The sequence below is a fragment of the Ixodes scapularis genome, unplaced genomic scaffold (assembly GCF_016920785.2).
Source record: "Ixodes scapularis isolate PalLabHiFi unplaced genomic scaffold, ASM1692078v2 PGA_scaffold6__148_contigs__length_123643588, whole genome shotgun sequence".
NCBI classification, from domain to species: domain Eukaryota; kingdom Metazoa; phylum Arthropoda; class Arachnida; order Ixodida; family Ixodidae; genus Ixodes; species Ixodes scapularis.
The window spans coordinates 110,441,412-110,452,573 of record NW_024609881.1 but is presented as its reverse complement, the minus strand read 5'-3'; the positions used below and the strand labels follow the sequence as shown (position 1 = coordinate 110,452,573).

The 11,162-nt window shown below is 44.6% G+C and overlaps 1 protein-coding gene across 1 annotated transcript in view; it reads right to left on the bottom strand.

Moving 5' to 3' along the window:
- Nucleotides 1-452: 452 nt before the first annotated feature.
- Nucleotides 453-11,162, bottom strand: part of LOC120844858 (cytochrome P450 3A9) — a 53,670-nt gene continuing 42,960 nt past the window's right edge. The window contains exon 14 of the mRNA XM_040216845.3: nt 453-803. Coding sequence (XP_040072779.2) covers nt 711-803 — 93 coding nt within the window. The 3' untranslated portion in view covers nt 453-710. The remainder of the gene's footprint in view (nt 804-11,162) is intronic.

The window sequence follows — 11,162 nt, the reverse complement described above, 5'->3', positions numbered from 1 at the left end:
AACGCAAACATATCGAGGGGCTTTACATTTGAGATGGTGCCGCGCGCCGCGTGCTTGACAGCGGCACGCGCTGATTGATGTAGATATTGTAAATAAGAACAGTCTTCACAAAAAGTCCGAGCTGGTGTGACGTCTCTTTCTTTCGTCGGGGTTCCCGCCTTGGGCTCCGTACCTCGGCACCCCGCTGCCCACGCGCCGGCCATGTAAGCCTTTTCAGCATCCCTACAGGCCTTTCGGGGCGCTGTCTTTATCCTAGCTTTTCCTGTCTCTTTCCACTCAATAGCAATGGCCCCACGCGACCATTACATTTTGGCGACGAGCTTTAATACTACAGAACGGAGTGCCGATACTCTAAGCGCAGCTCATTTAATGGCTCTAGTGTCTTCTAGAGACACCTTACACCAGGCTATTGTACCTTCCGTGGCTTCTTCATTATATTTACTATCTATATGTATTACTCGGGGAACAACTTCTTCTTCTGGCCTTAGAATAGCAAACAAATGATTACTGGCTCAGTCCACGATACAAAATGCCGTCATTCGATGGGACGGGGATTTGACGAAAGGGAGTTCCGATTCCACTTGGAACCCGGAAAGAGACGTCCGTTGGCAAGTAGTCGTAGCTTTGTCGATACATTTTGTGTGTGTGTGTGTGTGTGTGTGTGTGTGTGTGTCGTTCCAGCCACACTAACAATGAGGACACAGGTCAGATCATGACGCCGAGCCCACGATCTTGGTGAACTTGATCCAGGGTCCATCTTTGGGCTCGCAGGTCATGGAGTAGAACAGCATTTCGTTCTCTTCCTGTATCAGGGGGATGGAAAGCAACAAAGAGATGCGATTTCAAGGATAGGGGCAAGAAAAAGCAAGTACTGTAGAAAACAAATTGCCCGTAAAACAAATGTTGCCGAAATTTCTGCGCAGATGCTCGTTGAAATGCGATTGCAATAAGCAGCGTCTCCATACCGGGTAAACGCTTCTTTACTAAATAGCTTAGAAAACTGCTATGGAAACTCCATAAATCTTTTTAGTCGACGTCCATAAGTTCTGCAAGCGTAAGTAAAATTGTTCACACTATATTCTAATTCAACTCCCTATCTCTCGCGGATGGAATCCGCGCAGGAAACCAACGAGCTTTGTTGTAGCAATCCGACCATTCCATTGTTTCTTTCTCACAATATCTATGGAAACATAATAAGGACTTTGGTAACGGCATTTGCCCTCCACAAGCTAATATAACACTTCACATTCGTTGGGAGCATTATCCCCTGTATGCATAATTGAAGTAGGTATAGTTAAACAAATACCTGCCACCTGTTTCGGTGGTTACAGCGCACAGGCGGACACGAAATGTGTGGAGGGTTTGGTCTCGGAAAAGGGGGGCATCGCATTTACTATTGTGCGCCATTTGCGTCGCAGTTTTCATCTTACTGACGCAAACATGCACACGCACGGAAATGAAGAGCATTGCTCGACGTAAAAAAAGAAAACTGAAGGAGAGGAGGAAACGAGATCTCCGGGAAACGTCAAAACGCGGAGCTCTGGTTGGAACGATTAGGGGGTACACGCAAATCTAGCCCCTTCCTTTGTCCCTATGCTCACAACTCGAACGCGTTTGACTGCCAGACGCCGGCGTCCAGCGTTTCCTCGTTCAGGTTCGAAGAGTGAGTGAAGACAAAGGCAGCTGGCTTTACGTCTACCCACTAAACATCCCAGCCGGAGTTCGGCGTTCTGAGGGTCGTTTCCTCCTCTCCATCAGTTTCTCGCCGCATAGGTTCCATTCGTCCATCTATTAATTTCTATTTCAAAGAGCATTCTACCGGCGTCCGGTCCCGTAATCACTAATACTGTTAGCGGTAGTACTTCATCGGCCAAATCCCCAATCTGCAACTGTGACATCAGACGCCATTTCAAGGCAGCTACATTCAGTCTTGGGTAAGTTACTTTTAAAAAGTAATTCGTTACAGTTACAGTTACTTTCAGAAAAAAGTAGCGAAGTTACCGTTACAGTTACCGCAACAAAAGAGTAACTCGTTACAGTTACAGTTACTTTTAAAAAGTAACGACGTTACTTTTCAGTTACTTTTCTATAACACAAAAAATGAGAAGAAAACTAGAAAACGCCCCTCACGACGTTTTATTGCATAAAATTAAAAAGTGCGCTTTTTACTTCATATTGTAACTTAGCTGCAGTTGCGTCTCGAAGTTAGTGTTTGAAAGTTTCCATGCCAGAGTAGTGGCGGAAATCAAAATACGAGACATACGAAGTTCCCTCCGCGTGTATTGTCGTTTCACGGTTGGTTCACCCGATGAAAAGCGTTCGCACAGAAAAACAAAAAAAAAAAAAAAAAAAAAACAAAAAAAAAAAACGACAACATAGATAGTGCTTCAAGAAACTAAGATGTAAGTGTTCAGTCACAAAGAACAAGTGCGTGCTTAAAAATAACTAGATATTTTTTTTCATAAAATATACACGTGGATATATATTCGGGTCGTTACTCGCGAGAAAGAACGTATTCACAACTTTGTGCAAGGCCAGCTTGACACTCGAAATGTCGGAATAGACGATTTGAAAAATGCAAGGAATGGCTAAATTGCACTCGTTCAGTGATATATTATTCATAAAACACTGGAAAGTAACGACAAAAGTAACGTCGTTACTTTCATCGTTACCTCAGAAAAATGTAATAGAACTACAGTTGCAAGTTACATTTTGAAAAAGTAACTCGTTACAGTTACAAGTTACCAAAAATGTAACTAAGTTACAGTAACGCGTTACTAGTAACGCGTTACTACTTAAGACTGGCTACATTCCACCGCAAAATCCTAGAAGGCGCTCAAGCGCAGGATAAGTACACTCTAAAAAAGAAAAAAAAAATGCGTGGTTTCACTTTTTTGCAGAGCATGGGAATTGCCAGGTCACGACAAAGAATAAAGAAATCCCAGCAAATCGGGAAACTTGGAATACGATTATAACTAAAATTCACCTGTTTGAATATGGAATAATGAAGTGGTAACTGATGATTTTTTGTGTGAGTACCGTGCTTCGATGATGCGATATTAATTAATGTTTTTGTTGCTTATTTTGTGTCCTTCGCTGGTGTAGTGTGCCTCGCTGGTGTAGCAGATCATTGATATGTATTCTCTATTTGTGCATGTTAATGTCTAAATCCCCCCCCCCCCCCCCCCCCCTATACGATAATGCCCCATGGGCGAACTGTAGGTAAGAAATAAATGAAATAAATTAAATTAAGAATTTCATCTGCGCAGGAACTCTGGGCAAGGGAAACGTCATGCGCACTACATTCTTTTTTGTGTCTGATCGTATTCTTAGCTTTGTAATTTTCTTGCATGATTTCATTCCTCGGGCGGTATTCGCCTGTCTCCGTGCTCTGCATAAGAATTGGCTGAAATACTTTTTTTTAGAGCGTAGTTTTGCGTGTTTTTATTAAAAATTTTATCACAAATTTTCTGTTCTAGCATTTATATACGAGGTGCCATCAAAACGTTTCGAGAATACTTTTGTAACCTAAAAAGAGAAGGCAGCATAAAGTGCCTTCATACACACTCCCGCATTTTCGTGAGTTGTGACATCTCCGCCATGTTTTCGTGCGATCGTCTTTTTTTTTTTAATATCTTCTGAAGTGCACGCAATCTGGTGTGATCGCGCGTGTGAGGGTACAAGGATCGTGGATACACTGCGCAGCTGAAGCACTGATGAAGCGCTGGTGAAGCGCTGATGAAGCGCTAACCGTGCGCTATACGTCACATGAGCGCTGCTTCCAGCGCTCATGAGGCGCTAACTTAGCACTCCGCTGTATGTGTGAATCGGCCCTTTGGGTGGAACATATCTGTCTCTTTCGGGGTAAAGAAATACTTTGTTGCATTTAAAGGCCAGCTCGTGACGAGCTGGCGCATTGAGTGCGAGAGGCAGAATAGCGTCTAAAGCATTAGCTAAGGCTACGAGCTCGACCTGCGCTCCTTGTGCCGTGCTTGGTGCTGAGGAACAGCGCGTGCATGGCGATTCCATTGTTGTTGTTTTTCCTTTGGTGGCGAAAGAAGAGAAAGTAAAAGAGCTGCTCTCCAAGCAAACGGTCCGGCGGACGATCCAGAGTCATGATCTTTGAGCGACTGATTGATTGGGTACGAACTTATCGCTTTCTACTCGACATGCGTGATCCTAGTTTAAAGAGACGCAGTTAAACAAATAATTACCTTCGAAAGAGCTCTGTTTCTCGATCCCTCAGCCTAGGAACAAGTTCGCCATGTACCTGTCGGTATCTCGGTGGTGAAAGACCTCGAGCACCCTGAAGTCTCTTCTGGATTTTAAGCCGTCCATACATATATACACTCATTCGTATGCAGCAGCGTTCGTAGCGTTTCTATTTCAGCGTCCCACATGTCCGTCATAGTGTTGCTGATGCACACCTAACCAGAGACACCGGAACCGCAGTGCATGCTCTAATCCGCAGCAGTATCCGCGGTACAAGAAGGGCTAACAAGGCGCTACGGAAGCGCTAACAAGGCTAATGGCGAATTCGCGTGGTCATTTCCCGGCAAAATATTTTGCCATATCTCCGCCAAGGGCGTTCGCGTGGTCAAAGGCTGGCGAGTGCGCGCCGTTCGGGTGGCAGTTCTCAGGCGTGTGCTGGCAATTTACCGGCACAATTTTTGCCCGAGCTCCAAGAGGTCGGGCAGCTTGTCTGCCAGACTGTATCCGGTATCGTCATATCCGAATCGGGAAAGGGAACCAAACGAAACAATGGTCGCCGAGAGCGTGTTCTAGTAGAAAACGAAGCCACTGAGACAGACACCCCTCTGTGGTCCGAGAAAGACAGCAAAAACAACGGAGATAAAGATAAAATATTTTAAGGGAAGCTTCCGCAAGATCAGTTTCCTATGGGACACAGCGTGTTATTACACCGTTGTAAAAAATGTATTGATAGTGCTGCAGCTCGACACTTGAACGCGCATTACTATTTTAGAGGGCTGGGTCAAATCAAAATGCTGAGGATTCCAGCAAAAAGGTAATAACAAGAAAATAGAATATAAAATGGCGACGCTGGTGAGCCTTCTAGGATCCTTGTAAGATGGCAACAGTTCCTCGAGAATCTAAACAAAATATATTACAATTTGTTTACCCACATCTCAGAGTCCGAATATATGTTGCTGATGCCTAGAGCGTGCCTATTGTATCACAAAATAATCGTGGAAGAAGTTAACGAAGTTCACGAGCGACCCAGGCAGACGAAAACGCCAGTTGCAGGCGCTTTGTGTTCGGGTGGAGAGGGTCACGTGGTGCGCCGCTGGCGCGGTTTTCGTTGCCTGTGCCGCCGGCGTGAGCTCGCCGGCGATTGACCACCCGAATTCGCCATAAAACGCTAATCGGAGGGCTCGGTGGCCCAGGGGGCTAGCGCGCACCAGCTCGGAGCACGTGGAGCGAAAGCTCGCGCTGCAGAACCCAGAAATCCTGGGTTCAATCCCCACCCCTGCCCGTTTTGTTGTGGATGAGCATCGTACACTCGTGCGGTTGTGTATAACTACTGCGTGGTGCACGTTAAAGACCCCAGGCTAGCGGATGTACAGTACTGGCTAAATTGCTCATCTACAGTTAAGAGACAAGTCGCCCGTTGAAGCAGACTAAGTTCTCGGCTGTATAAACATACACAAAAACCCCAAAAGCGCTGATCGCGCGCTATATTAAAACAAAGTCACGCGCTAGGAAGCGCCACATGAGCGCTCTTTCGAGTGCCCACGTGGCGCTGACTTAGCGCTCCGCTGTATGTGTGAACAGGTCTTAAGGCTGCGGTCCCACGGCAGCCATCTTGAACAAGGCGTTAGTTCAACCAATAGATGGCGACACGCACCCGTGGGGTGTAGAGTGCCTTCATACACACGCGCGCTTTTGCTTGAGTGGTGACATCTCAGCCATTTTTCCGCCCAATCGTTTTCTTATGCATTTTGAAGCACGCGCAATCTGATGACACTCAGCTCGAGCGCGTAGCTTTGGTTAATGCATAGACGCCATTTTACCGACCTAGTCACGCACCGAGTGCGCGAGAGCGTCACGCGCTGGCACATTCAGGGCAACAATGGATGTCTTCACCCTTAGACAGACAGACATGTAGGCACCCTAGTGGGGTGGCCGAAACATTGGTTCACAGTGGGATGGCTCGAGCACCATCACGTTCCCCTCGTGGCCTTGCTCGCGCCTCTGCCAGCTGTGCTCAGCTAGCTTAAGTAGCGTGGCCTAGTGCCACTAAATAAGCTAGCGTGGCCTAGTGGCTCTAGCGTGGCCCATCAAACGGATGTGTGCGAGAATGTCAGGCTGGGTATAAATTGTTCTCTGATACAGGGACATGCGGTTCGGCGGTTGTAATGGGCTTTCGCAATAAATCTTACCAAGAAGGAATTAAATGTTGATTGACGTGTCAATATTCTATCAATGAAACATTCCTCTGCAGGAATGCACGCTGAGTAGACTCAATCTTCCAAGACACCAGTGGAAGCGGACGTCAAGTAAACTGCTTCGCGAATTACGGTACTTACCTCACCATTTTAATGACGACTAAAAAAAGGTCACGAAATATTATGTTTCACGGGATCTGGAAGATGTAAAGGTTGTTACATTATAGTTCCCAGAAAACAAACGTCGTTGCAATATTTTCGTAAGTACTGACACACATAATGTTGTAAGTTCTGCTTAGGGGGAATATGATGAAAACCATCAGAAGAAATAGGAAGACGTTTATTTGCAATGAAGACACTATGAATGAACGGTGTTTAGCAACGGCAAGTTATGAGCGTTCGGGAATTTATAAGTTGACATGATTGCTAACTATGGACATGCGGACAATGAAGACCAGTTTTGTCGGGAGATGGTGTTGCAGTGACCTGATATCGGGCGACTCATGGCAGACGAACAAGCAAGTTTCTTCTCAGCGAATGGTAAGTGTCCAATGTCAAGCACAACACGTGGCTACCGACGTTGTCGACATTTCGAACACATACCGCTTTCGACAAAAGTCCTGGCACCTGGGCTAGCTTTGTGGAAAGACTCGAAGTCTTCCTTGAGTCCAACGCCATCATGAACAGTAACTGAAAACAATCCACTATTCAGTCGGTGGGTGGCGAAACGTATCCACATCTGCGGAGTCATGGGCGATGCGTACTCTAAGTGGCTGGAAGTTTACACGGTGCCTGCCACGACGTCCAAACACGTCATTGACGTTCTACGGTCTATTTTACCTACTTTTGCCCTACCGAAAATACTTTTCTTTGATCACGCGCCAAATCTTGCTTCAGTAAAATAAACAAGTTTTTGAAGAAAAAAAACCGGCATCAGGCATCACATTAGTGCACCATACCATCCTGCAACTAACGGGCAAGCAGAACAGATGGTGTGCGAAACGAAAAAAAGTCCTTTTGAAGCTTACGGAAGAAGCAGTTCAGTGAAGAATCGCCAGGTTCTTGTTCCGGCAGCACGCGACGGCCTCATCTTACACAGAAAAAAAACCAGCCGAAGCAATATTCGGCGGACGAAGAGCCACACCCCTCGATCTCATGATACTATGGCCTACGAACAAAGATCGCGAGATTCCCAGATTGGGAGCAATGGCAGTTTATTCGGTCGGACAACTTGTCTACGTGAGGAATTTCAGCGGATGTCGGGCCTTCCATGTAAAATTTGAGTAGAAAAGGCTCTATGTTTGTTGACCAGGAGGTGTCATCTCTCTGAATACGTTGGATATCAATGCCCTTAAGTGTAAATATAACTAAATCACAAACCTCTCTTTTTGTATTGTGTAGCTGCCCTTGTATATGATAGAAGAAGCTATGGTGGTGATTTGGACCTTTCACACCAGGTTCCTTTTTCTTATTTTTCGCCTCATACTCCTTTGCGGTTTAAGTATGCTTCAAGAATCTTTTGGAACGGGGACACTTTATGTCAACGAGGCCATTTGTTTCAAGTAGTCAATCAGGAAATGCTGCTAGAAATCCGTCCCTCATATTAACGAATAAGCCGCACTTCTGCACAGTGCAGTTTTCCTGTTCCACGTACAGTTGTAAAGCAGCATCCTCAATGATTCTACCATATACTGTTGCGGGTGAAGAAAGTCTTTGGGTACACGATACTTGAAACAAGTCTGGCACTGTATGTTGTGGTTCGACACGCACTAATGTCGTCGTCCTTATAGAGCCTCATCATTTAGTCATTACCTCGTCTCCTCATATTGCTCTTCACCAACAGTAAGTACAATAGGCTACCGCCATATTACAATCCAAGAATTGAAAAATTTAGTCGTTCAGTTTTTCAACAAGTTTATTATTTATATAATGTTATTACGTTACATTACCTCGAGACGATCGACGTCCATCGTCGATCTTCAAATACTTATACCTGTATATAAATTAGACGCACAAGGGGGGGGGGGGGGGGTCGGTGGCCGAGTGCATGGTCTAGCGCACGCCGGCTCGGAGCACTTGGAGCGAAAGCTCGCGCTGCAGAACCCACCCCGCCCCGGCCCGTTTCGATCTAGAAGGGCATCGTACCGGCGTGCGGTCGTGTATCACTACTGAGTGGTGCACGTTAAAGACCCCAGGTTTGCGGTTGTACCGCACTGGCTAAAGTGCTCATCTACAGCTGAGACACCAGACGCCCACTAAGGCAGACTAACTTCCGGCTGTATAAACGCACACACAACAATTTGCAATTAGACGCGTAATAACAAAGAACACAGCGTGCCGCCTGTTGTTTTTGAATGCCTTTTTTTTTTTTTAAACCAGCGCAAGCTCGTGCGTTCTCTTTTTTGAGACGGTTAGAACGGTCGCACATAAAACCCGCGTTTCTCCTACCCGCCCGCTTTCTCCGCTCATTATGTGTATTTGGTTATAACTAAATAAGCTATAATAATGGTGTATTATTCATATTTACTTTCAGTTTCAGTCAGGGAAAAGGAGTTTTGCGGGAACTAGAGCCAATAAATGAGCTGCGCTTAGAGTATCGGCACTCTCTTCCCCGACAGTGTTGTGAACGCCGCCATTTTGGTGCTTGTGCAGAGCAGGCGCAACTGCCGATTGTCATGATTCAAAAGTGCGACATCCTCAGCATTAGATTCGGTGTTAGGAAGCTCATGTAATGTTGCTTTGCTTTGTCGCAAACTGTTTAAAGTGGAGGACGGAAAAGCGTTTCTTGTGATTTCAGATAAAGCTTCAAATAACTGGCAACCATGATTTTAAGCCACAATAAGGCCAAGTGTCGTTACTCTGAAGCGTAGCTTATTTAATGACACTATTCATGCTCTTGTTCAAGACGCTTGTAATACCTGGAGGGGCCATGACGTAAGCCCCGTGGATTCCACAATCCACTACCTTTTGAGACCTGCCTCTTCTTCATTGTTCCCGCTTGTGCCAGTAAATTAGCTACGGTTCAGAGTAACGACACTTGACCATATTGTGGCTTAAAATTATGGTTGCCAGTTATATGAAGCTTTATCTAAAACACAGGAAACGCTTTTCAGTCCCTCACAAATGTTTAAACAACCCGCGACAGAGCATTGAAATATTGCATCAGCTTCCTAGCACCGCATCTAATGCTGAGGAAGTCGTACTTTTGGATCATGACGATCGGCAGTTGCGTTTGCTCTGCACAAGACCCAAAATGGCGGCGCCCACAACAATGTTGGGGGACGGAGTGCCGATACTCTAAGCGCAGCTCATTTGATGGCTCTAGGCACGAAGTGAACTCGGGTATATTGCTTTCCTCTTCGTCTTCATTGTTTATTGATATCAATCATATCGAATAATGAACACATTATATCACGCTACGCTTGTGTAATTATTTGTCTTAGATTTATTAGCCTGACCCAGTACCTAAACCATTCAGTTATCGATAGTAAATCTTCCAATATATTTTTTAAATGCGAGGGTAGAAAGACACGGAGATTAATGATGATACAGACGCCAACGCCGCCCTGGGAAATTTTTTGAACATTAGAAATCAGTAGTTTGTCTGCCATCCGCCAGGTAGCGCAACAAACACCCAAACAGTTTTTAATTGTTTTTATAATTAGCTAAGCTCTACACCTATTAAGAAACCAAAGCAAGATCATTGTGAAAATTTAATACATCGCAATGTATATCTATTCCAAACAAGAAATATTATTAGATGCCAATAAATCTGTTTGATGTCCAAAAAAGATATGCGTAAAAACAGGTAAGTTTGAAACGCTCCTGGAGCGTTATGACTTTGAAAACGAAAAAAACCCATCGTCCACCTCTTGGGCAACCATTGTAGCTCTAAAGTTTATAAAAGATTTTATCATAGTTTAATTATTTCCTCAGCGGCATTTGAAGTACCATGACTCGAAGCACAAAAAAGTGCTACGTTTGACATAAACTATCTAAACAAAAAAATTTTACACAACATTAAATTTTTTTGCATATTACCAATTATAAGAACTACATCTGTAGCTAATTTCATTGCCCTAGCGCGTGTTATTAAAAATATCTTTGTGCTGAAAAATGTCAATTTTAGGGCAATATTTGGAGGGATGAAAAAAACAAAGTAGTGCAAATACCAAAAAGGTGTATTGTTACATTCTGCTCAGACATCATCTTAACAAAACTGGTTTATTGGAACCGTGTAATCTTTAATGGATCATTCATAAAACATGAACTAGCGGAGCAAGTGAGGGTCCGCGCCATCATATTCGCAACGCTACAAATGCGCATGAACAGTAAAAACCAACACATACATAATATCAAATGAAAGAGGATTGCATTGCCTTTCGAATGACATCAACCCCACAAAACAGTATTTAGAAGGAGATGAGTAATCACCTGCCAAAAAGTACCTAAACTGCCACATTCAGTGGGACCGTGGCCCTAACGCAGCACAATTATGCGCGCTCAGCAGTCAAAGACATACCGCTAAAATGCATTAGCATGGCATCCGGCGAGTTTCGGCCCGAAAGAACGTCACGTGAAACCGCCTTATATAAAAGTATACGAACGACACCTCCATGCCTAACATAACTAAACCGTAGAATTTCCTCTTTCCACCGAAAAACACAAATAAACATTCATCGGTGTAAAAAATACAAAATCACTTATAACAAACAAAATCTAAGCATCCGTTCGTTTAAAAAACTTAAAATTGGT